The 26,606-nt window shown below is 46.6% G+C and overlaps 1 protein-coding gene across 1 annotated transcript; it reads right to left on the bottom strand.

The window, feature by feature from the left end:
* Positions 1 to 1,944: 1,944 nt before the first annotated feature.
* Positions 1,945 to 25,373, bottom strand: cbarpb (CACN subunit beta associated regulatory protein b). The gene is made up of 10 exons (XM_066695901.1): positions 25,276 to 25,373; positions 17,742 to 17,820; positions 14,441 to 14,586; positions 13,350 to 13,411; positions 12,041 to 12,203; positions 11,578 to 11,749; positions 11,243 to 11,395; positions 10,638 to 10,896; positions 7,746 to 7,986; positions 1,945 to 6,304 (listed from the first exon to the last, which is right to left on the bottom strand). Exons 2-10 carry the CDS (start codon positions 17,787 to 17,789, stop codon positions 4,864 to 4,866), a joined length of 2,685 nt encoding a protein of 894 aa, XP_066551998.1. The 5' UTR covers positions 17,790 to 17,820; positions 25,276 to 25,373; the 3' UTR covers positions 1,945 to 4,863.
* Positions 25,374 to 26,606: the final 1,233 nt, after the last annotated feature.

Genomic DNA, 26,606 nt, shown 5'->3' with positions numbered 1-26,606 from the left:
TGATCTGAGTTTTCTGTGTGTTTTTTTTTTTTTCTGTTGAGTTGTGAGAGGTGAGTGGGAGGGATCAGGGGAGAAATGTGCAGAGAATACAAGGCACTGGCCTGGCTTTGATCAGCTCTCGTTCCTGGCTCCTCTATTGTCGATCGTCATGTATTCTTTTATTTATTTATTTTTTAAACAATTTTGCAGTGCACTTTGCGTCTGGAAAGGGATTATCCTATGCCCATTCATTCATTCATTCATTCATTCATTCTCTCGTGAAGACCGATTCATTGTCTGTGACTGTGTGTGCGTCAGACATGGTTGCGTATCGGTGGTGAAGCCAGGAAGCCTGTGTCCAGCCTTTATTCCCTGGGCTGCAGTTGATCTGAAATCATAATTGCAGCGATTGATTAATGCATCCGCCTGGCTGCTGTGGAGAGTCGAGTGCCCCAGGAGAGAGGGGAGCACACCTGAGCCAGGCCTGACAGCAGGGCACCATAATGAGAGAGAGCAGGCTTTATATCTCCTGTAGGGGCACGTCTTACCTGCTTACTTTCTGACCAAACATCTGGTGTGTGGCCGCAGTGGGATCCAGCGCTAATATAAAGACAACCATCATCCACATCGTTAATGCGTCATTCTTTTATTTATCGATTGAAAATAGAAGTACATTTTTGGTCCCTCAACAAGGCTTAATGAATCAAGTTCAGCATTGGCTTTTTTTTTTTTTTTTTTTGAGAATGCTCAGCTCATTTTTAATGGCTCTCCTTCAGAAAGGAGCGGTCCATAAGCAGGAAAACAGAAATAGATTTCAGAAAATAAAAATCAAACTCATGGAATTAAACGTTGCACATTTTGTCAGCCAGCATCACCAATAAAGAAATGAATCGGAATAAATTAAGTACAGACATCTCAGAATATCAATACAATTGGTGGATTATTCCTTTTCCGTCTGTTTTTGATTGTTTTGTAAAATTGCATCAACAGTGGTACTTGTTCTCAGGCTTGTAGTCTGAGATGGAGGGGGGGGGATAAGAAAAACATCTGTATTTTATACATGCAAAACTATACACATGAATGTCTTAGACAAGGTATCGTTCAGTACAATGCTAATCATTGCATTAGTATATATATGTCATATAGTGAGGATGTTTCTACATACAGTATATAACCAAAATAATTAAGTATTTTCCATACAAAAATTTTTTTTTTGCAATATTACACATGTAAATCTTAGAAAATTAAAAGTAGCTAGCTTGATAAAACATCTCTTTATCACAAGCACTTCATCCCTAATTGAGTCTAGACCTAAAGATCACGGACAGACTGATTAATTTTCTGCAACAGAGCACCACTGCACTCCTATTTCGTACGAAAGACTAAATGGATCTTGATCTATTGATCTATTGATGTATTGATTGATTGATATCGGACTATTTTTAGAACCCATTCTCCGTCTGTGTCGCTCTGTCGCTGTTGGAACTGGATACATATTCTTGATAAATATTCCCCTCATTGCAGAGGGGGATCTTGTCTCAATAAGGCAATATCTACCAATGCTATTGCCCCACCACAACATTTGAACATAATTTGACCACAATCCCAGGGAAGCGGTGGGAAGTCATCATTTCCGACCTGAAGTAAATGCTGAAAAGAAAAATGCAATTTTGGATTCCACTTATTTTTACAGTTGTGACTCACCCTGCGCACTTTCTGTGAGATGGATGGCTTCGCGAGTAAAAGAAAAGGGAGTTCTGTTCACGGCTCTCTCTGAAATGTGATCCTAGCGCTTTCCCTGTGGCGTCCTGTTCTCTGAGGCAGATTTTGGTTTTGGTAAGAAAAGGTGTCTTCTGTCTCCAGAATAACTAGTGGAAGCGCTGACTGGACTCGAGAAGGAAGATCTGTCTGGGGCTGTGGAATGAGAGTGTTCTGTAGAAGAGTGCAAAATCGGTCTGCCGTTTCTTTTTCCTTTCTTTCTCAGTGACGCACCTTTGCCCTGTCTTTATTCCTAGAAAGCTGTTCAAAAGAAACCCCTCAACGCCATGAACCCTGCAGGCACAAACAAGCGATGCTAAATCTAATCAGGATAAGACTTTCTTTTCTTTCTTTCCTTTATTGGAACCTGATTGAGTAATTGATCTACGCCCTAGTCAGAACCAGGTCAGAATTGTCGCCACTCGTGTCAACAGGAGGGGGGTCTTTTCAGTCCTGATCTAGCCCACCTCATAAGTCAGCCAACAGCTCTTGACATAATTCTATGGGTCTTCCTCGTTCTAAGCTTTTCAGACCAGCATCCTCCAGTCCTGTTAAACCCTCCAGTGTTCAGGTTTGATTCACGGGTTGTGAATTCATTACGAGAATGTAGGAGGCCGTCTCGATAGGTTCCATTTTCTTTATTTTATTAAAAAACGACTCTGACAGCACCTAGCTTTTCTCGGAGCGACGGATGGTGTCTCGGTATGTGAAAGCGAGCGCTGTAGCACAGATTCTCACTCGCGATAATGCGTTTACAAAATAAGGAGTGTCTTTGAGCTCCGCACAGAATATCAAATGGTTCTCGCTCTCTCTGGAAGGCTAGGTTGTATTTCTTGACTTGGCAGCCCGGACGTGTGTGAGGGTGCAGCGCACTTTGGCACCAATGGTTCCAGATTTTAAACCACCTGTATGCAGCTGGAAGGTGATTTCATGATTGTTTTTTTTAATCCAAATGCTTGTGGTTCTAGTCATCTACCTTGGTACAAGAAGACACAGTGGCCATGCATTGAGATAGTGGAATTAGCTCTGTAGCATGCACCTCCTCAACATTAAATCTGACTCGTGAGAGATTTCAATGAACCACTTATGTCTCTGTCTATTCCTGTGACCCTGTGCTGAGAAATGCATACCCTTTCTTCCAATATATTAATTAATGACAACAAAATACGCCAGACAGCGCCAGTTATAGTGGAAGCCCCCGCATACAGTTTTGATACACTTTTGATATACAAAACTCCCAATCCAAGGTACCGCATCCAGTTTAATTGCGGTCCTCTTCTCCTCCACTTCCCCTGTTGTTGTAATGTCTCTTCTAGTTATGGTAAGAACTAGTAACATTCATGTACAACGGCACAAACTATACAACCGGAAAAAAAAAAAGGATCGAAAGGAATTCACAATCATTAGTTCCTAATGGGAGTAAAGTCAGGCTAGATCGCTACTTTGCACCCCCCCCCCCCAAACGAGGACAGCTTCGTTAAGGAATAAGGTTCTCCGAGTTCTAGAGCTGATCTTGGGGTGTCGGCAGGGAGAAAAGTGGAGTCCCGTGGTGCCAAGGAAATGTTTGACACCAATCCAGTACTGGAAAACACACCTCAGGAAACAAGATGCAGTGCAATGTTTTCAAACTTTAAACATCATAAACACATTACTCACACTGGTACGTTTCCTTCCAGAACATGCTTCATGTTGGCACAAACTTGTATTAGATGCAGAACTTTATTAGTATTATTATATTAAAAATGCTAAAATAACTATCATTACACAGAGATTAATGTCTGTATGTGGCTGTTGAGGAGACATTTTGGCACAGACGGTACCAGCGATGCCAGCTTCACGTAAAATGAAAAGGAACAATTGACAACTGGAAACTAATTAATCAGTTGATTGACTTTGATGGCACAAGTTGTGCCAGTGTGATACTAAAGCACCTGGATGCTCTTTGCACTCCTGGAATTGCTTTTGCTTCATACGTGTTTAAATTTGTAACCTGTATAGAGGAAAGGACCTAAGCTAGAATATTTTATTCCTTTAATTCCAGATGTGTTGTATTTCTGTTTAGAATTTAACCCCCCCCCCAAAAAAAACAGAACACCATCAGCGATCCTTAAAAAAAAACAACTAATGAGAAAAAAAGGCAATTAAAACCAATACAATAAGTTCACAAAAGTCGCTTGACTCGGCGAAGTTCACCAAAACACTGGAGGAAAGTGTATGGTGGCAGGGTCACACTGCAGACCCCGGGGACACACTCAGATCTGCAAGCTTAATTGGTGCTTAATTGGTGTCTTAATTGGCGTCTGAACTGGAGCATAATTGGTGTCTTGGCATCACGAAAGGCCGAAGACCTAGACACAAACAAAGGAGCGTATGCCAGCAATTCAATTAAAGTGCAGCCCTCCCAGGATGAGCTAGGGTGACCTGTGCAGAACTTGAAGATAAATTAGGGCACTCCGTTTCCTAGTGTGAAAACCTGCACATCAACCCATGGTTCTCACACGGCCTCCCCCCTTTCCCTCCATTATAGACTGTTCGGAGCAGAAGTGCCAGGACTGAGGTCTCTGCGCATCACCAGATCCCCTCCAGGAGAGTACTAGCTAGGAGATGGCAAGAGAACCAGTAGAGCCCACTGCCCCCCAGGGAAGCAGTTTGTCACCTCTTGTCTCCCCAGTGCAGGAGTGTGGGCAAAACTGATAGCACCCTGTTTCACAGTGGGATTGCTAGTGCGAAAGGCTAGTAGGTTCTCCTTAAACTCATTGATTACCTTACTGAAGAAAGGCAGACAGCGGTAGGGACTGATTAGGTTGGGGTAATTTCAATAGTATGTGTAGATACCCTGACGTAGGGTAGTAGGTTTGTGATTGGAGTTTTTAGGAACCAAACCTTTTTGCAAGGACATGGTTATCATTCTTGGGGTTAGGGGTTGGGAGGGGATAAAGAAAGGGGTTACCCTTGCCAGGCTGTTTCTATACAGCCTTCTGTGGCCAACTGCCAAGTTTGGAAGTGCTGCACATGCCTACCTATTTCCCTGGGCAGTGTCATTGTGAGAGCAGAGCCAAGGGGCTTTGTGCAGTTGTGAGGAAGGTCCCAAAGGCAGTACAGAGGAGGAGGGAGACTGGAGTCATGCTACACTGGGCTGTGGTCAGGAGAGGCATGTGTGACAGTCACCACACACTCAGGGCTGACTTTGGCCTGCCGGAGGCTGGTGTACAGGCGCTCCTCCAGGCTGGCCGCCAGCTTGTCAGTCAGCTCGGCTGTGATGGTCTGTGGGCCGTAGCCTGGGGGATGAGGGGAAGTGCGGTCGTCTGACGGCTCAGGGGGCTGCCCAGCCAGTTTACTGTCCTCAAGGGGCTCAGGAAGCTCAGAGACACTGTCTGAGGGTGGGGGGGGAGAGGAACTGGGAACAGAATCATCCTCCTCCTTGATCGTCCGGCTGCTGCTGCTGCTGCAGGGGCTGGTTTTCCTCTGCTCCTCCTCCCCGGCCCTGGCCTCTGCCCCACTGGGCAGCTTGGGCACCTCTGTGGAGCTGGAGCCACCCTCACTGGCCTCTTCGTCGGCCGCACTGATGATGCGGGGCAGGGTGCTGTGGTAGCGGGTGTCCAGTGGGTAGTTGACGCTATCTCCGCGCCGCAGGGGTGTGCGGTGGCGCTCGAAGGCGGGGGAGAAGCGCACGCCGGGGTCGCTGTACTGCTTGGTGCGCTGCCACTGCTTGCGCAGGTGCACCCGGGAGCGGTGCTTGGTGCGTAGAGGAGACTCCAGCTGGTCGAACTGTGGGTCGTGCCTCAGAAACTCGTGGAACAGCGCGTCTGTTTTCTCGTCAATGCTGTAGTCCCGTCGGTGCAGGTTCGAGTGCGTGGGCTGCTCCCGGGGGGTGAACATCTGCCCATATGGAGACCAACCCAGTGGACTCTCCAGCTCTACGCTGCTCCCAGTCGCCTCCTCCTCGAGCTCCTCATCGAAGCTCTCGCACACCGTGCCCTTGCGGCCAGCGTCGGTGAAGAAGCGTCTCTTTTCCGATGCTGTTTTGTCTTTGGTGCTGCCGCTGGCGCTCCCAAAGAGCCGCAGATCCTCGGGCGCTCGGGACGGGGCCTCGATGGACGCGTAACCACTGTCCATCTGCAGCAGCTTCCGGTTCCCCGACTCCCCGTCGCTGCCCCTCTCCGAGTCCACGCTCTCCTGCTTCCCCCCTCGTTCGCAGCCCTCCTTCCTTATCTCCTCCCCGGGTGGCTCCAGCTCCGCCTCCTGCTCGTCCCCGATGTCTTGCGATGGGTAGCTGGGCAGCCCTCCTTTCTCCCCCCCTCCCCCGAGTGAGCACACGCTGTCCGCGTCGCTGCGGACCGAATCCTTGTCATTGTTGCTGCTCTGGTCCGACGAGGCGTACTGCTCCAGTGACGCGCGCAGGGTCCAGATGTCCCGGTAGAGGGTGTGGTGCTCGGGGATCTCCTGTCTGCAGCCCGCCCCTCCCTCCTCCTCCTCCTGCAGCTCAGGGGGCACAGTGATCCCACCGCTGACACCACTGCTGACACCACTGCTGCCCACTTCCACCACCACCTCCACTGTCTCTAACCTGCAGCAAGGAGACCCAAAGATGGTCATTAGATTCAAAGCCTTCAACGAGGGATTGGTGGGGGTGGGAGAGTACCAGTTTGCTTTTACTTTGGGGCTTCCTTCTTTCAATACCAAAAGACGTCAGAAAGCCCAGGTCTTTTATGAAACGCTATTTATTTATTTATTTGGGAGTTTAGAAAGTATGAATGATTTCACAATGGACAGATCACTGGTTTACTCAAATTACCTTCGGGGAAATAAGCACAGAATGGGGGCTCCCCCAGGGCAGGGCTGAAAACTCCTGACCTAAAGCCAGGGTTTCTTTGTGATGGATTGATGTTGGTCAAAGCTCTGAATGTATTATGAATGCATTATGAATAGACGTTTACCTTGATTGAGGAAGCAAAAAATTAAACAAAAAAAGCAAAGAAACGCACGGCCTGATATGTATACGGTGAGATATGTATTGAATGAAGGCAATGTCACACCTGTTTTCCTGCTGGATTGGCATTGGATGCTCCTGTCTTTAGTTTCTGACGCCCTCGAATAAAAGAACAGCAGGTGGGGTACATCACTGAATTGTACCCAAATGGACTCCATGTGGAGGGCAAGATTCATAGGGTGGCAGTTAAGTGTGAATAGAGGACTAAGAGAGACTGGTCATGAGCACATGTGATCAGTAAATGTGTTTCAATTTGCACACAGGCTTACCACCTGGCAAATGCTGATTGGCAGTGCTCTCCTTCGGTTCCTCGTTTACCATGAATATGCCAACTGGACTTCTGCCTATATGTAGTAAATGGATGTTCTTTACCAATGTGCTTTGAGCATTAAAGCACTGCACAAAGGACTCGACATTGTGAGGTGAATCAACGGGTATCTGTGATGCTCCAAAGTGGAGGAATTCATCAGAAGAAGCATGGATGATGGCTCTATATTTTAACTATCATTGTTTCTGACTGGTACTCACCTCTTGTGGATCAAGATCAAACCCCTACCTTGGGGCCATGTATGACTTATGTATGACTTCATGCACCCATCTGTGGAGCTTACAATCCATGGCCATGCTGACCAGTGCCAAGATGAGCACGGGAGTCCAATGTTTTGAGCGTCGACACAAGTGATGGCGTTTTCTCAGCCAGCTCTTGGGCGCAACTGCAGGAATAGGCAACCCTGGCACACTTCCGTTCCATCCCCTCCATTTGTAAGGCTGGCGATCCACCCAGAGATTAATCAGTAGAAGCAACTGACTGATGTTTATACGCAAAAGCCCACCTGCATACAACTGAAGCCTGACTGGAGTGAAGGCCCGCAGCAAAGTGGAATACATCTCTAGGCAGGGGCATTGCCAAAGCAATGGAATGGAAGGGCCAAGGTTGCCACATCTCGGCGCTCTGTGTGTGATGGGCGAGGCAATGTGGCGAGGGCGGATGAATGAATGGCGAGGGTATTAAAGATACCTGCCGAGGGAGGGTGGAGGTGTGGAGGGGGGTGGCAGGAGGTTAGCGGCGGCGGCGGCGGCGGCGGCGGTGGTGGTGGTGGTGGTGGTGGCAGCGGGGGTGGGGGCACTGGGGCAGTAAGGCGCCCCATGCGTGCGGGCGATGTACTGGATGATGTCGATGTGGTGAGCGTCATGCTCCTCCTGGTCCATGCTCTCGCTGGCTGCTCTCTGTCGCTGGAACTGGCATCTCTTTGGAGATCCTGGGTAAAAAAAAATGCTGGTGGTCAGACACATGCTGCGGGGGCGAAACCGTGGCTGTTAAGAGCTGTAGGTTCAGGGCGTTGGACACCCCCACACTGGTCACACAGGCCAAACTCAAGCCTTGCATAAGGTTTGAAAAAGTGAGGTACAGATGCCAGAACTACAGTATACATTTTGTGACTTAAATAGGACCATGGCTGAACTATCATTTACTTCTGTGCTCCATATATGTTTATTACATATATATTTTTAATTTTACAGAAGGATGTAATGCCAGACCCTAGGAGTCGGAAGGAAGAGGCTTGAAAATGTATGTTATGTGTCAAGTGATCCCTCTTACTCCCTAGGGACTCTCTCGTGGTGTGTGTGTGTGTGTGGTGGCGGGGGGGTATTGTGGGGGTGGTGTTGGTGGTTGATGTCAGGCTGAGAAATTTGGAAGTGATAGGCCCGGCGTTTGTCAGCCATCTGTCGTTCCACGAGCCGCGGCATCTGGTGCATGTCTTCACTTACGGTGGGAGCCGTCATGCCAACCTGTCGGGAGCGGCGCTCGGGGCCTTGCGGGGGAATGAAAGCTGCCAGGCTCTTCCACGTGAACCAAAATCTCCCTTTTTTTCCTCTCTTGTACTTTGTTGTTGATGCTGCTGTCGCTACTGTTGTTTGTGTTGTTGATTCGAAGGCCGAGGAAACAAAGGCCCACATGAATAATCATTGTTTCAAGCCACCAGCATCACGAAACAGATTTTGAATCACTGAAGTCTGACTCAGTTGTTGTCACTGCTGCCGGGGGATACGGTCCAACAGTTGCCGTCCGATTACCAAGCGTCGTTATTGTGAGAATTCCCGTGACACCCTGCGCATCCCACTCGAGGCTCTGTCATGCATCACTATGAAGGACGTAGCGGAGTAGGACCAAACTTGACTTTGTGCCTGTCTGCGGAGGGGGCAGAAATGGGGCGTACTCCGCTCAGGCTGTGTAGCCCCGTTCACCGGACGCTTCAGATAGAAGTAAGTGGTCGTGCACTGTGTGTATGCAGGCCGATTTAAAATTAAGTAAAAAGGATATACTCCGATAAAGGAAAATTAACTCGCCACCAGAGGACCATCTAGTGCAAAGGCCCGGGCTCAGAAAAACAGGTTGGTTGATGTACTACCAGTTGGCCAGAGTGCCTGCCTCCATGTTATCAATCACATTAAGCACGATGTGACACTTTACAGAAGTACTTTAAGGGTAATTGGCCACAAATCACTATTGCAAGAATTTATCTGATATCGATCGAACTCCCAATCCTCAACACCTGCTTGTCATTTTTCTTTACTTTTCTTTTTTTATAAAGTGACCAGACCATGCGATGTAGAGTCAATGCTTTAAATCTAGCCCTGTTTTTGATGTATTTTTCTGTATTAACGACCACCAGGGTTAAGCAGGTGTTTTCAGTGAGTAATCGTACGCCACACTTTGAATAGAAACTGAATTCCCCGGCCTTGGCAAAAACTTTTGCGTACGATTGTGTAAAATCTAATTTTGCAAGGAAAATCAGAGCTTTCTATAACACCCTGAACAGGAGAACATTAGAAAGTCAATGAGCGCAATATTATCATTGGGTTTATTTGATTTTATTATTAACTATAAGCCTCACATTGAATCGAGGACACACATTTCTAAGTTTCTGCTTGTCTTACTTCAACAAGCTATTTCAGTTGCACTTTGCTATTTTGATTCCTCCCTTCAACATGGGTAACATTGTCGAAGTTGAGCAATCTACGCTTTGAAACCCTCCTCTGCATACTCTTTTCCATGTGACTTGCTAATGAATGAGCAAACGCCCGCTCAACTTGAACTCTCGTCCGCCGGTACCAAAGAGCTGGTCATTGACGAAGTCCCCCCCTCGACCGCACCTCCACACTTCAAGCACAGAGCAACAGTGCCGTCAGTCCACCTCGTTAATTCCCTGACAGATTACTCAGACCGGCCTGGGAGACAGCTGCTTAACCAAGCCAGTCATGAATAATAAAGTAAAATGGTCAATTAAGGTCTTCTTCTTCCTCCTCTTCTTCTCCTCCTTCTTCTCTTCCCCACCTGCTTACTAACAGGGCTCTGCTGTAATGCGATTCCCATTGATCTGGACTTAGCATTATCGATTCGGCACAAGAGCTTTAAAGGGAAATGATTTAAGGCAGCGGAAACAAAAGGCCCGTAGGAATAATCATCGTCATCATCATAATAATATCGCGCTGCCATCACCACAGATCAGATTTTTAATCACTGAAGTCTGACTCGTTAATTTCCCAGCTTTCAGTCTCCATTAAACGTCTGGTCTCTCCATCTCACGGCTCTCTGGCAGCGCTCAGGCCGCGGAGACTCTGATATAAAAATATTGCAATCAGTTGCAGCCGCTTAGACATACAACCTGCCCTACTAAGTCAAGTCTGACCCGCGGCACCTGGTGGAGGGAGAAAAACAACCTCTGTCCCGAGCGCTGACGAATTAGTAGACATCAATACCTACTAAGTCAAGTCCAACAGGCCGTCTTGGGCCATGATTTAACCTAGGAAGCCTAGTAGCCCTGAAGACTGGATGTGAAGAACCCAGTGCTGCTCTGATCGGCGCCCAACTCTCAAAGGAAGTGTCGCCTCTAATGACAGCACTCACCTCTAGTGTCCAGACTGGACGCCCTCTGGCTGCTGTCAAACTTCCACTTCTTGATCTTGAAGTATGGGCTGGCCCCCTCCAGGCTGGCGTGCCGGCGCAGTTTGGTGAAGAACTGCAGCATGGTGCCCTGGTTGCCAGAGATGCCCCCGGAGCAGGAGGTGCCCGCCACCCCTGCCGTCGGGCCCCCTGCCGCAGTCCCGCCCTCGCCCGCACTCACCAGACCGCCCCCGCTCCAGGAGGCTGCTCCCATCATCTCGATCTGCGGACAGAGCACAGAGGAACGGGCTGGTTAAGGGAGGAGGAAGCACGTCTCTGTGTCGGCCGCAAATCGATTGTGACACTTTCTCCGGACTCTCACATCTTGCCTTGGGGGACTCCTATGTCAACTACGTCTGTGTCCAGTCAAACTAACCCCCTGCCACCCGCCGCTCATGTCCCCCCTCCCCTCTCAGCAGCAGATCAAGCCAACAGCTTCCATTTGGCCTCTCACTCACACTTCCCTTCCTGTCTGTTCTTTGACAACTGAGGGAGACATCCGAGATCGCAGGGATGATCCCTGGTCCAGTCGGGGGTCTGTAGACAACGGGCAGGGGTGCCACACTCACCATGCTGGAGTGGGCGGGCTCAGCGCGGGGGGTGGGGGGGGTCTCCATGAAGCTGGTGTCCACGATGGAGTTGAGGGCGTCGCCGGGCAGGGCGGAGCTGGGGCTGACGGACAGGTTGGTCAGCGCAGTCTGCGGCAGAGGACACACGGCTGGCTGGGGACAGAGCGGACACCGAGATTCCAGATAAGGAACAGCATATTTATGTATGATAATCATTAATAATAATCATAATTCAGAATAGTAATACTTCATAAAACGGAGAAGGAGAAAGACATTAGAAATAATACACAATAAATGTTGGTGCTGTAGAGTGAAGGCGATGATGTCACTGGTACCTGAAAGATGGAGAGGCTGGATTTGGAAGCGGGGTGTGTCGTCATGGCGATGCTGTTCTCGGAGGACTCGCACTCATGGATGGTGACGATCTTCAGGGTGGGGGGGGGCAGGTGCAGGTGGGTGAGCCGCGCATTCTTCAGGTGGTGGAAATCGCCCTCGGTGAGAGTATACCTGGGGAGGGGGGGGGTCAGTGCACAGTGTACTGGGTCACCAATCAGTGTTCTTCAGAGATGATCCCTAAGTTCTTAATTGGTTAATTGGAATTAAATATCTGTTGAACCAGTATGACACTTTTAAACCTTTCAAGTTGTCTCGTATCAATACCACAACTACTACTAATTCATAGTTTAATACAGGTGATGATCAAAAAAGCTGGACTGGACACAAAGTAAAAATGCTGTCTGCAGGGGTCAGGAGTCAGGGGTCATTAGGACAGCAGGGCATGTGGAGTGAGGGCCTGACCTGCGGCCTTTCTCCTGTGTCTTCTTGCCGTGGTCGAACAGCGAGGCCTCGTTGAAGGACACGCGGCGCCCCGTGGAGCCCGTGGACAGGAAGCGCTCCGTCTCAACGTCATGGTAACTGGAGGAGGACAGGCAATCCGACTCGTCCACCTTGATGGTGATCTCTGCGGGGCAGGAGGAAAACACAGGTGACACATCATACAGGAAGCCCTCTGCCCCGTCTCCTTTATCAGCAGCACCTCTCAATCCAGGTGTTTTATTTAATCTTGGAATTTCTGAAAGGTTCGCAAAGAATCTATTAATGCAGTAAACGTCGCATGCACATGCACACACCCACATACACCCACATTCACCCACATACACCCACACAAGCACTGATACGGACCCACACACATGCACAGATTGTCACCATTCAGTTGACCATATCCACTCACACAGACATGAACCCAGATTCCAGTTGTCCTCAAACTGCTGATAAAAGGCATTTCCAAAAACTGTGATAAATGATTTCACAGAGAAATGCTTACAATAAATATATATATATTATTTTCAAATCTAATTCCTCCTCCCTTTTTGACAGGCCCATTTATTTTCAATGTAAAGATTTTTTTTTTCAAGAAATATAAACAGTTTCAGTTCTGTACATCTTTGGTGCTGATTCTACGCCTCTTTCCTCCCCTCCCCTCCTTCTGCTCTTCAGATCAGAGTTTTGATGCCAATCGTGAATTCCCCAAATCGCCAGCCAGTGGGCTGTCTTGAGGCAGTCTGTCAGGCTCCTGCCAAAGCTGCCGACTCATTCGAGAGCAGCCTGAGACGCGAGAATGACAGGTCAGTGCTTGGGGGGGGGGTAGTCAAGCGGAAAAAATACTTCTTCGCTCCACACTTTTGAAAAATAGGAACCGACACTGCTGAGCTCCACTGTTTCTACAGCAGGGTCTCGAAAACCGACAAGAATATAAACAAAACAAAAAAAAGTGTTTCTCGTTGACCATATGGTTGTCAATAGGACAAAATTGTAACGCTTGCAAAATTTGGTCCGTTTATCTGTGAATTGTGTGAATGTGCCTGTGAATCCGGGGCCATTTTGTCTCGAGCTGCATTATTTTAGTCACGGTTTTATTTTGCAGCACATGAAAATGCTCTGGAGTTTCAGATCTAGATTAATTTGAAATGGATCTTGGTACGCACTCCATCCACAGATGTTATTTGTGCCTTAAGAAGAAAAAAAAAAGTTTCCTAGTATTTTACTATTTCGCTCTGGCTTACAGAATCGGATACCAAGTTCAGCGCCAAAAATAAACCAGTCTTACCCTGTGCTGGCTGCGAGTCCTCCAGGTAGGTAGTGTTGGTCTTCTCAGGATCATCGCTGGCCCTGTGGTGATAATACACACACACACACGCACAAAAAGGAGGTGAGCAATGCTGTCTGAAGCCACTGTCAAAAGCCCTTTAGATTCTGTACAGCAGTAACAATGGGTGCAAAATTTCCCTGACAAAAATGCAAAAGGCATTTCAATACTAATACTAATACTAATTTACATCCCGAAACCCAGCTTTTGACGCCTGCAATGTCTCCAACTGCGAAGCGATGGGATTCTGATTACCATCCCTGTGTCCCTCCCAGCACCGTGGAGTCTGGGCTGCAGGTAGGGGGTGTTTCAGTCTGCCATAAACTCATTAGAGGAAGATGTCGAATTTCTGTGATATCAGATAAGCGACAGCCATACAAATGGTGTTGCCAGGCTTCGTGGGGGCTTATATGAACTGTTTATCTGAACCGTTTTTGAGCGTTATGCAATGTGGTGGTGGGTAAATATATTGTCACAGTGGCGTTCACACCATGGCAGAGATTTCTTGTTTGATTTCAATAAGGGCCCCCTCCATCTCTCCCTCTCCCTTTCTCTCTTTCTCTCTTTCTCTCTCTCTCTGTCTCTCTCTCTCTCCCTCTCTCTCCCTCTTCCTGCTCCTGGCCTGCTCTCGCTCCTCTGCAACACAGTTAATCATCCTGATGGCTGGTATAAAATGTCATTACTATCATCATTTGTATAAGTCTACATTAAGCAAACTCCTTCTTGGCAGAGCGCAGACTTCCAATGCTGTTTCATAGCAAAGGGGAGGGAGCAGAGAGAAAGAGAAAGGAAGTGTTTTCACGTGGGTGGGTGTGTGTGTGTGGTTGCAATTCAAATAAAATGTATACTATAGTATATTCTACATACAAACTATAATATACTATCCTATAATGTTAACTAATAAACCAATATATCTTGTTGTGTTCATATATAAAAAGGATAACACACACACTCGCTCACACTAAAAAATAGCAGGATCATCACGATGTTCAGTTTTTCTTGATTCACCGGCACTCAGAAAAGTTAGTTAGGTCTCTCTCTCTCTCTCTCACCTGGAGTAGCGGCGGTCGCCCTCGCAGCACCGCCGGCAGATGACCAGCAGTCCGGACAGCAGGACCAGAGTCCCCCCGATGAAGATGGACAGCAGGACCAGCAGGAGTACATAGCCGTCCTGCTTCCCCGGGTCTTTCGGGACGTCCTGAGGAGGGACAGGAGACAAGAGGTGCTGAGCCTCAGGGTGGCGTGAGATCTGCTGATCCACTAGGAATACTGAGGGCTCGAGTTGTGGGCGGTCGTGCATGCGTGTGCGGGGCGGATGACGGGAGGTTGCGTGGAGAACCCAGGGGAAGTAGATTAGTGATGCCGACACAAATAACGCAAGCGAGAAAGATGATCCAAAATGGCCGCCGCCTTGTTTTTATTTTGGCCTATATCTTTTTGCGTTTTAGAAGCAGATTCTTAATGTGAAAGATTAGGAGCCCACAAGAAACTCTCACTCCCCTTCGGACAGCCGACCGTGTGATACATATAACGGACTGTGGCAATCAGCCCCTGGGGTGAGTGTGTTTCAAAGCACCCATTTGTTCACCCCGTGGCCTGCGGTGCTGCCAGAATAGCCCCTCTGGAGACTGACATTTTGCTGAAAAGAACCGTTTTGAGGACTCCTGGTGCTCTCGGCAGTCTCTCCCCCCCAGATCATTACAGGAAGGTTTGCCGCTAATGCACTGTGCCACTCTCTGTCTCAGGATATAAATTATCTGGGGGAAAAAATCAGAAAAGAAGAGAGAGAGACCAAATTCAATTTATGAAGCCATCCGAGTGGAAAACGAGGGCGCAGCCAGCAGCGAGGGCCGGCGTTTCAACATGGGTGTCACTCTCACAGGCCACCCTCCACAGAGAGCCCGACTCCTTTACTAAACACTTTCGCAACCCAAACGCTGCCAAGGGTGAGAAACAGTTGACAGGTAAACACAATTATCTTCTCTCTCTCTCTCAGTAGAAACACAGCCCTAGCCTGCATTTACTATGGACACTAATCCTCAGCCTAGCCCGGACCAAAATGGAACCTTAACTTGATTGAAATGCTAAATTACAAAAAAGAAACGGCTCTCTAAATAACCTAAATGTAACCGTTAGACCCCAAATGAAAACGTATTGTCCTAATTTCGGTTGTGCCATGGAAAAGTACTCGTGACAAATCAAATATGAAATACACAAAAAATCTTCCTACCAGAATCGCACAACCCTCTACATCAGGACAAACTCACATTGCTCACTGAAAGTAATTTCGTTTTAATTAGGGTCGGGAGGGATGTGATGTCAGGGGGTGTGTCTTAGGCCTGAAGGGGCTGGGAAACTCTGCAACAGGTGACTGTTCCAAGCTTGACACAATTTCCTGTTTCCCAGGTTCCCTACTTCAATATGCCGAGGGCAAGTAGTCTTCCCTTCAGGCTACTTTGACCCCAGCATGGTTCTCATTGCCGACAACTGTGGATTATCATTGTGCATCACAGTAACGGTATGATGTAGGTGATGTACACAACTCTGGCCTATAGCTTTACATCCCATCCTTATCTGAGACTGTACAATGTGGGCTCTGGGCACTGAGAGAAAATAAAATAAATCAAATGACGTGACACAGCCGAACGAAACGAAACGCAGCGTAAATATGTACTCTCCTCTGGAACGCGTGTGGGCAGAGCTGGGCTTTTTCCCCCCGGGTGACTGAAGACGCCACACGGCCCTGGGGAGCAGAGCGGAGTGCAATGGAGTGGAGAGGGAGGCAGGTGTGCTTATTGTGTGGATAAGTGTGCCGCGGAGGAGATCAGGTGACAGAGCGGAGGAGTGGTAGCACAGGGAGAGGAAGACAAAGAGCGAGAGCGAGAGAGAGAGGGAAGAAAGGCAGGCAGGTCGCGCGGTCTCTCTCAGCAAAACATCAAAAAGGCTCAGCCCTCTTGTCAGCGGCGAGATCCATCTAATTACGGCCTCCCTGCCTTTGTGCTCCAGGAGAGGAGTGTGCAGGTGAGGAGGTGATGGGGGAGATGGGGGGGGAGAACTTAATGCTTTCAGCAGTCTTCTGTTCCCAACCCCCCACCCCCCACCCCTTCATCCCTTTCTTCACCTTCTTTCACGCCCACTGTTGGCGAGATCAGTCATACAGTTCTTGCACTTTGATGCAGCTCAGGTGCCAGGCACAGAGAACAGACATGCAGTGCCAGGGCAGGAAAGAGATGCAGATGTTTTGTGTGTGTTATTTTTAGAGATCAGTCTTGCTATCCTAATGGATGCAAAACATGAACTTCCAAAAGAGAAAAAAGCCCAGAGAATTGATTTGTGCACACTGGGTCACATTAGGGGCATTCTAAGCATTAAGGATAATTCGATCATTTGCGTCCTGGGGAGGCAGATACACAGCCCTCGCCCGGGTCTGAGTGCCAGTGACTCAGCACCCATCTTCATTTCCGCGGCTGGCTGGCTGCCGTTGCGAATGCAGACTTTGCCAGGGGAAGGGGTGCCGTCAGGGTGTTATGATCCACAGCCCAGAATAATACAACGGCGGTTTAACAGGAGCAAACAGCACGCAAGTGGAAGGATTCCCTACTTCATTCCATCTGAGCTCTTTGACACATGTCATGTGTGTTTTTGTTTCTGTTTGAGCCTGCTGTACACATTCTGGCAGTATTTTTAGTTTTACTGTGTTTTTAACCATAGTTTTGCAGTGATTTCCGATTTCGTCACTGTGCTTTTACTGCGCTGGACCACGGGGTAACCCTTGGTGCACCATGGGAAACATTTTGCAGGGTATTTCATGGTATTCCTTTAATCCAGTGTAGTAAAGCACAATGAAGGCATGGTTTACCCTGAGGAAACTGAAGCACAATAGTAAAACCACATCAACAGTTCAGACATCCCACGGCAAATGTACCCAGGTAAACCCAGGTTGCTGTTGGTGATGCGGTCGATGCTGCTGCTGTTGCTGATGCCGAATTTGTGGCAACTCGGCCAGGTGGGGATTGGCCACCCCAGCCACTGTGGGATTAGTGTTAATGGGAAACAAATCAAGGCTTGTGGTTCAGACAAGCACTTAGAAGGACGGCAATCTTTAAGTGCTTTTCAGCTGCAGCGTTAATTTATTTTCTTTTGCCCTTTTTAGTTCTTGCTCCAGGACGACAACTTCAGAGGGTTGGTTGCCCTAGCGGACACACTCTTAGTCATCATGAACAAGAAAGACAATACGGATGAGTGTGATCCTTTTTCAACACTTCTGCATTATCAACAACAACAAAAAAAGAAACTGTGGGGTTTTGCCCTAATACACACCAGCAGAAAGATGAGTAGAGTGTCTATACTCACGGTGGTGTTTTCTGTTAGGTATTGCCATACAGGTAACTCATTGCTCATGGTCCAGGCGAGCGAGAGCGTGGAGCGTCCCCTGAGGAGAGAGAGGACAGAGAGTGTTAGGCCACTGATGCTGGCTGTGTAAACATGGCTGCCCGCTGGGGGGGTATTGATGTTGGAGTCCTTGCTTGCGTAGAGCCCCCCCTTTGCGTTTCAGAGTGACACAAGCGGCAAAGTCCTCATTATTATCCTGTTGAGTGTTGTGCATGCTATATTCCTTCAATTCAACTCCACCTCTGTGATGATGCAGATTTATTCCAATTAAGGGACTTTACATCACTGCATGGTCAAACGGGGTTCACTTTGCAGATCACACAGGAGGGGGAAAATGTGATAAAAGGTTTACACACATGCTACCGCTGATAAGTTGCACTGAAAATGGAAAACACGGCAAAAAGGAAGACAAGTTCCACCCATCGTGCCCCAGCTATCCTCTTTGGGTCTTGATCGATGTTTCTGTCTTTTCAGGCCTCTGTTAATGTTGAATATTTGGAGTTATTTGTTTATACAGAGTTTTTCTATGCAGTATTATTATAATTGCTTACTGGATCTTTACGTGACTTTCCAACAACGTTTTGTATATATAATTAGTGCTTTCATACGGAAGCCACGGCACCTTGAATATTTGTTGGCAGGGATCAAGACGGTACAGTCTATTGGGTGTGAAGCCTTTCTCAGATCAGAAGAGACTCCTCAAACATCACAGTAAGCTCCGGAGCCCATTATTGGGGCGTTCACAGTGTCTAAATTGTGCATTGACTCATATAACTCGTACGCTTTGACTAGAAGGCGATACACATATTCCACGTAGCCTGTATTATCTGCTTAAAAATTAATAACAGAACTGGTTTCAAACAGTGGCAGTTTTAAGGATCATACTACACCCGCCCACACACACGGCAGAATTCAACCTGAAGGGCCTCTGCAAAACATTAAAACAGCACCGAAGAGGCAGGCCGCCCTGGTTCTGATCCGGACCCGATGTCAATATTCCACCAATGATCCCGCGCAGTGGATCAACGGCCTGAGACACACCACCCGTAACGGACCCCAAGCACACGCGCTTCTCCACGGCCGGAGTCAAGCAGCCAACGTCTGTACACGCAGCATCAAAAACAGTAGCAATATCACACAGATTCCTGCTTTATGTATGCATCTATGTAATCATTGTTATTGTAATGTATACCTCCTTTGCAATAACTCATCTGATTCCCTGGCTCGGATCGCCTAGCTCTCGCTCCAGCTTCCTCGCTGCCAGTCCTCGGTTCTGCCTGGCCGCCTGCTCCCCAGTGACTGTAATGTAATGTAGTCTGCTGAGCACTGCCTGGGTTTCGCACAGAGCGGAGCTTATTACAACCAGGCACAAAGCACATCACTCTGTGCAATACGGTTCCTCTGGAATTCTCTGTTTATTTGTTTGTTTGTTTTCAATTCCCAGTATTACGTGATTGTGCTCCATTTGAATAAGAATACTACTAGCAGTGGCGTAGTTTTCCGGATTGGGGGGGGGACATGCATTTTGAGTCAACCGCAGAGCTGTCGAGCGGGGAGAGAGCGGAGATTATTTTTGTTGCGCAGGATGGGATGCTGTCAATATCAGGGGTCTCCTACGCCTGTGGAGCCAGGCATACATTATTGGGGGGGACAATTTAACGTTCTCTCAACATTGGGGGTCAACATCCTCCCCCTAATATTGACAACGTCCCATCTCGCGCAACAAAAATAATCTCCCCATCCCTCCCTAAACCTACACCTATGAAATCGAAACTTGTTGTCTACCGGCCAGGTTGGGTGTTGCGTCTACCTCTCAGGTGGCGTTAGTTTAGGAGAGATGCGATGATGCGAATTGAGTCCACATAGACTAGGAACAGAAATATCAACAGCCATTAGCTAAGAAAACTCTTAAATGCTCTTAACACACGCCAAGACTTGATTTCCCCCTTCTTACTGGAAAGCAAGGAATACTATTAGGAAAGAAAAAAACAACTGGACTACGATGAAGTTGAGAAGTTTACCACACAAGCAAACAACCAATTAAAGCCATTTCCCACTAAAGCCCTGCCCCTTTCCCACAATGAACTGTGTCTGAAACGCGCTCCTCTCTCCAGTTGGGTGGTAGTATTGGCCTTCATTGCAACTGCAGCACATGTACCAGTTGTGACTTGTCTGGGGGGACCACCAGGCTGAGGTGTTAGGGTGGGAGCAGGATGGGAAGTCATTAGGGGTGGCCTGTCTGTGGATATAGAGAATACACTCACTGCATTGGGGGAGACAGCCACAGCTTCTTCCTTTAGTTCCTTTTACTCACAATTTATTTTAATTGGGTTGATTGAGTGCTTCTAGAAGAAGGTAACGCAGCCCGGCTACATACAATTACACAGGGGCATTTAGGTCTGCTTAACAAGAGACCCAGAGGGAGAACAGTACTGGTAAACATGGACCTTGTTGGATGAACCTTCATTTTCTGAAGTGGCTTTCTCTACTGGTTGTTCTGGTATACTTGTAGAAGTACATGGGGGTATCTGATCAAAGATACAAAGGTATGGTGCTAATGTCAGGGTCTCTGTTAGGGAAATTGGGTTTTAATTGAGTTACTGTATATGAAGATCAGTGTCTTAAGACTGTCCACTTTTGTACAGGGTGGTGGGAAATCTAAAGAATGTGACTCTGCATCTCTGCGCTCCCCCACCTGTAATTTCACAGTTTTCCCAGATGGTCTGGCACGATTAAATATAGTGCATAAAAACAATACATGATTTCTAACCTGGCAGACCCTGAATAAATCCGCAGTGTGGGTTTATAATCTGATTTCCGTTTTCCAACCTAAATTCATTTGTTGAATGAATGCAGACATTGGGAAGGTCTGGGGGTGTCCATTAACTCTCCGGGAAAGCAAAATAACACACACACTCACACACACACACACAATGCTTTTCCTGTCCTCTCAATATTGCACTCTCACTGGGTAATGAACTAACTTTCCGAAATCACGTGCCCCCGCTTTCCTTCCAAGGCTGCGACCTCTGGACATCTTATCTTATTAAATCACAGTAATCTGCTGCCCATTCTTTTCCACGCAACATCACGTTATAATCTCCACCATACAAATGAGCCTTTTTTTTTTTTTTTTTTTCCTCCAGTGCTTAAATCAGACTAGAGTGCTTAGAGTAGGCTATAGGGAAATGGGATTAAAAACAGCCTGAGACCAAAATAAAATGGACTCGGAGACATGGCGTGGTCAGTTGCCATGGGCAGCATAATTTGTTTTAGTCATATTACATTTTGAATGCGAAAGAAAAGATCAAAAGGTAAAGATTAATACTTCTAGCGGACACAATTTTCTCTGCTTGCTGTTGTAGTTTTCTGGTGACGCTGTGTAACGGATCGCTGCACACGTTCTCCTGAAATTATTTTATCAGCATTGTCCTTGTTTTCCTTCATCTCATGCTTCATTACAGAAAGTGCTCAATCTGAATTTACAAAAAGAGCCACTGCATTTGTATATATTGATACATATTCTCTCGGGGGTAAAGACCAATGAGAGGCAAGTGAATAACTTCTGAATGTTTTTGTTGGTTTCCAGCAGGATCTCCACTGCTCACCTCTAACCACCTTCCCTACTTTTGCAGCCTTGTGACGTATTGCTGTCTAGTGCTCTGGGAGGCACAGGACACTAGAAACCGCTCGGTCGCAATCGCACTAAAACATCTGCTGGAGACGCTCGCAGTGCAACACAACGGGGCAGACGGAGGCCGAGCCGAGAGAGAGGCTCGCGTCTAACAGGCCTGTTCTATTATTGATAGCAAAGTACAGCTATCCCTCCCAAGGGAGAAGTTTAAATTTAGATCAAGAAATTGTTTTTTTGTTTTTTTCCTTTCTTGAACATGACTGCAGCAAAACAAATGCATTTTGCCAAGTCCCCGGAAGATAAATGCTGTTCTGTATTCGAATATGTGTGTGTTTTGCATTCAAGTGCAAAATACAGCCGTTAACTTTAAATTTCGAAGGAAGCTCCATACAGGATACAGATGAGGGAAGTCAAAAACAAGCCTTAGGTTTGAATATTTCCCCACTGCCACTCCAAGCCTTGTTTCTGTCAATCAAGCCCTTTATTTCACAGAACAGCTCCCGATAAGCACCATCTCAAAAAGCACTTAACAGTGAGTCATCTGCCAGGAGAAGAGCAACACAGGAAGAACAATTAACTAATCAAAAAGTACTGAAAATTAATTATGCCAGGCAACAAAAGGCAGACACTACAGGGCGGATGCAGCCATTTTGGATTGTAACATCCTATGGAGAAGGACAGCAACCCCATAGATAAGAAAGTAACACAAACAAAACAACAACCGCAAACAATTCAAACCATAACATTTCAAAAATGGATCTAAAGCAGAATGGTATGTCATAATGTGACACAGGGGGACACAGGCTAATGCTTATTATGGTAGGGGACGTGGCTGACCCCTTCAGCCCCCAATATACCAGTCCACTCGGCTGTGAATGGAAAGCTTTAGCTTTTGTGAGTGGGGGATTAACCTGCGATACAGTTTTAAAAGGGTAATGCAGATTCCATCCGCTTGTGCCACGGAAAATGGCTCGAGAGGGGATGAGCTTCACCAGCATCCAAATCATAATAATAATTTGTATTTTACAGGCAAATCCCATTCCCATCCAGTAGCTGTTTGTTTATACTGTACATTGAAGAAAAACAAATCTAGAGACTGAATTGCGTACTGGTGTGTATAAATATGAACTACATCAGACTAAATCTAGTAAAGTGATTTGGATATGGGTCTCGTCTCGCCTTACGCTATTGCATGGAATACACAATGGATCCTGCATTTTCATTGATTAGCATATGCAAAAATACGATGGACAGGGGCGTGTCTTGTAGGATGAGCATGTCTTGTGTAACAGGGGCGTGTTGTGTGGCATGGGCTTGTCTTATGGGACAGGGGTGTGTTGTAGAGGACAAAAATGCAGCCTCATCTTTACCCTATTTAGCAGGGGTTCCCAACCCTGGCACTGGAGGACCCCTACCCTGCTGGTTTTTGTTCCAACGGAGCTCTCAATTACTTAATTGGACCCTCAATTTAAATAATTTCCTTTTAATGGCTTTTAAGTATAAAATTGTATAACACAATTGTTACACAATGATAAAGTCAAATGTAATCAACTTCTTAGTTAAATTAAGGGTTCAATTAAGTAATTGTGAGCTTGGTTGGAACAAAAAACATTGTTACCACTATGCCACTGCTGTGTGTGTGTGTGTGTGTGTGTGTGTGTGTGTGTGTGTGTGTGTTTGTCAGTCAGTCAGTATGTGTGTGTGCAGGCTTATATAAACCCTATCAGACCTCCACCTCACCAGAATACAGTGAGCGTAGAGGCCGAGAACAGGGCTTTGTCCCAGCTGCTAAAGGCCAGCAGATGATGGAGTGGAGGATTCATATCACTTTGTAGAGAGCATCACTTTATATACAGAAGTAATGTACATTGCAGTTATTAAATACATTTTAAAATAAGTGCATGTGCAATCATTCCCTTTGTTGCAGCAGTTTAGTGCCAGTACACACTTTGCTTGTCACTATGGCATCTTAAGCAGAGTTTAAGACCTCCTGGGAGACCTCAGGGAGAGATACACTATCCTACACAACTGCATCAATACAGTCCCCCCAAAGTTCGAGTCAATTTCTACCCGAAACAGCCTACATCTCTACCACAATAATGAGCAAAACACGGTTTTCAGCTAAACAAACCCACCAAAACAAACAATTAACTAATGAACAGGTAGCAACCTAGTTATATTGTTAAGTACCACAAATGACCAATCCCCGTTGCTTTCCAGACCGAAGTGCATGGCTGCAGTGTGGCGACGCGAAAGAAAGCCATTGATGTTGAGATGCGACCACCTATCCATGGGTTTGCAAAGCTGCTTTTCTTGTAGGAAGGAGGTTTGCGCAAGAGGTACTGTTAAAGGTGAAGGGGAGACTGTGGTCTCTGCTCAGGACACGATCACTAAATCACCATCATCATTAGTATTAGTGTACCAGGTTGTTCTGATACACAGTGTTCCCCAGCATTGGGGACAATACTACACTTGACTACAACATATACTACAAAACAAACAACTCAAATCAAATCACGTAAGACAGGAGAACTACCCGAGGGATCTCTCCCCTCGCTGTCTCTGGAGAACCTGCGTGATGCTTGGTTCAACTGGCACATCTGTCTCCCACTATGGCCCAGATACCAACCAGCCACATGTTCCCCATAACCCCTCTTACACACAGTGACGCCAGACTCAGTCATATTTATCAATGTATGTATCAGATATGAATATTACATAAGAACACTGCAGGAGCATCTGTAGAGGTAGGCAATGCATTTTGTCTTAAGTATAATCGGTACCCCCCTTGGCATTGCATTTCATTATTGTTATTAGTTGTTGTAATTAGTATTACACTATCTATAGCCACAGAAGATGCGGCGCACTCTCCAGCACGACGATGGGTGGATGTATTTTAAAGCAAAGATGTGTGTACACGTTTGTAAAGGAGAAGATGAACGGGGAAAGACGGAAAGCCGGATATCAAATCAGTATAAAACAAGACACTAGGATATTTAGCCATTTCTTCATTGCATTTGAAAGAATCCATATACAACCTGTGTGATAGATGCACAGATAGATAGACATACTAATAGAGAGACATAGATTCTCCACTTATTTGCAAGACAAAAACAGGGCTGTACTGGTATTTCTTCATCATTACTCTCACAGCACTAACCCAACATTACTGTGTGGGTAATAGACTCCATATCACCTCGTACGGAGCGCAGAAGCGCTTATCAAAGCGACAAAAGGGACGCAATGAGAATCATATTCATAATAATAGTAATAATCATAATCATGCAAAATCCAATAGCGAACTGAGAACATATCGTGCTCAAAACGTGTATGTCTTAGGATGTCAGCCTGAACCCAGCACGATTTTGGCATTACCCTAAGTTGCCAACGCAGTCTCTCTCTCTCTCTCTCTCTCTCTCTCTCTCTCGCTCTCTCTCTCTCTCTCTCTCTCTCTCTCTCTCTCTCTCCGTTTCCCTCTGCCCCGTTTTCCCTTCGCAAAATCCCCACTGTTCCTCTGTTGTAATCATTCATTTCTCCCACGGACGCGTTATCTCACCGCAGCCCAGGGCTCTCCAGATGCGCTAAGGTCGCCAGAAAAGAAACGCACCTCTCCATCAAATCAATCAATCAATCGAGACACCGCGATAGATGTGTCCAGAAACGCGGACTGTTCAGTCGGAACATCTTCAAAACGGTGCATTAACACACACACACACACACACACACACACACACAAAGCATTGCATGGCATATGAGAAAGAAAGAAGAAAATACAGATATCCGTGCATATATATATATATATATATATATGTATACCTAGGAAGACATCAAACCAACGGAACTCAACCGGGGGAGACTCACCTAATTGTGATTCATGTGGTCCATGCACGGGTATTTAGGCGGAAACCAATAGGCAGCAGACCTTCTCCGAACACCTTAATTTTGATTTAAAAGCTAAAAGGATTTATGAATGAAACCCTCTGCCTGAAGACACACCCACACTCGGTCGGAACGTCACTACGTCACACAGGCGGTTCTGTGCCGGAGCGGAGCTGCGCGGAGAGACCCGAGTCTAGTGGCTGCCTCTCCTATCAACTGCTGTGTATATGTTGCGTATCATGAACAACACACTACTGCTCGTAACGCTTCAGAGAAAATAAAATCCTCACTCCTGGAGGCCTTCTTATCCACCACCTTAATAGCCTAATAACCATAATCATAATGCCAGACAATGTGTAGAGTACATTTATGTATTTATTTGTATTTGGGGATGCGGACCCATCTGTATTGAGCTGATCTGCAATCTGTGTCTGAACTGCATTGGACTCGCTTCACTGCAAATACTGGTGGTCAGTATTATATTATTATATTACATAATACCCATATTAAAGCACTGTGCAGCGCAATAGGCAAGTCAATGCGTCACTTATACAGAAACGTGTGGTCGGACAGCACTAGTCTTATTCTAGAGGGATATTGATCAAATACAAGCTGCACTGTATTTGGAAGTGGGCGACACCTTGAGCCTTTTGAAAAGCCTCGATGGTACTGCTGTTGACAGTGTTATACAAGTATTTTAATGTATTTTGATTGATTGAAAAACTGCTGGGAGGGAGGGGAAACATAGAGATGCAGTTGTATCGTTTGTATTGTTATTGTGTCTGTCGACAATAATAATAATACAAAAAAAAAAAAACTAAATGTATTCCCAAAAAACTATCAAAACTGTCTGCACCTATTGAGTCTTTATAATAAAAATGCATGAACAGGTATGGGGCTCTGTGGGTAATTCCCCCACCCCAGGGCTTGATGCAGATACTTAAAGTTTATTTGCACGGTTGTCATTGAATAAAGTATCGGGAATGCAGGGTAGGTGAAAATGAATCTTCACTTCATTACCTTTGCCCCTTGAGAGGTTTACTGGTGTTAAGAGGCGAAAGTCGCGCTCAGATGTTGCCCGGGCTGTAAATGGTCGCCCCCTTACGCAAATTGATCAGAAAAAAACAGCAGCATTGCCAGACTGTGTCATTTAGCTGTGACTCATCTCTGAAGCTGTTATAAAGTGCAAACTGAATGTCAGGAATAGACCTACAATAATACACCGTTTGAGTCAAATTTAAACCACCAGCGTGATTTTCCAAAAGGGACTTTGGTATCATAAACCTCGGGTTAGTCACCTATAATCCGTGTCA

Source organism: Amia ocellicauda, chromosome 22, assembly GCF_036373705.1.
Source record: "Amia ocellicauda isolate fAmiCal2 chromosome 22, fAmiCal2.hap1, whole genome shotgun sequence".
Taxonomy (NCBI): domain Eukaryota; kingdom Metazoa; phylum Chordata; class Actinopteri; order Amiiformes; family Amiidae; genus Amia; species Amia ocellicauda.
This window is presented reverse-complemented; position numbering and strand designations above follow the sequence as displayed.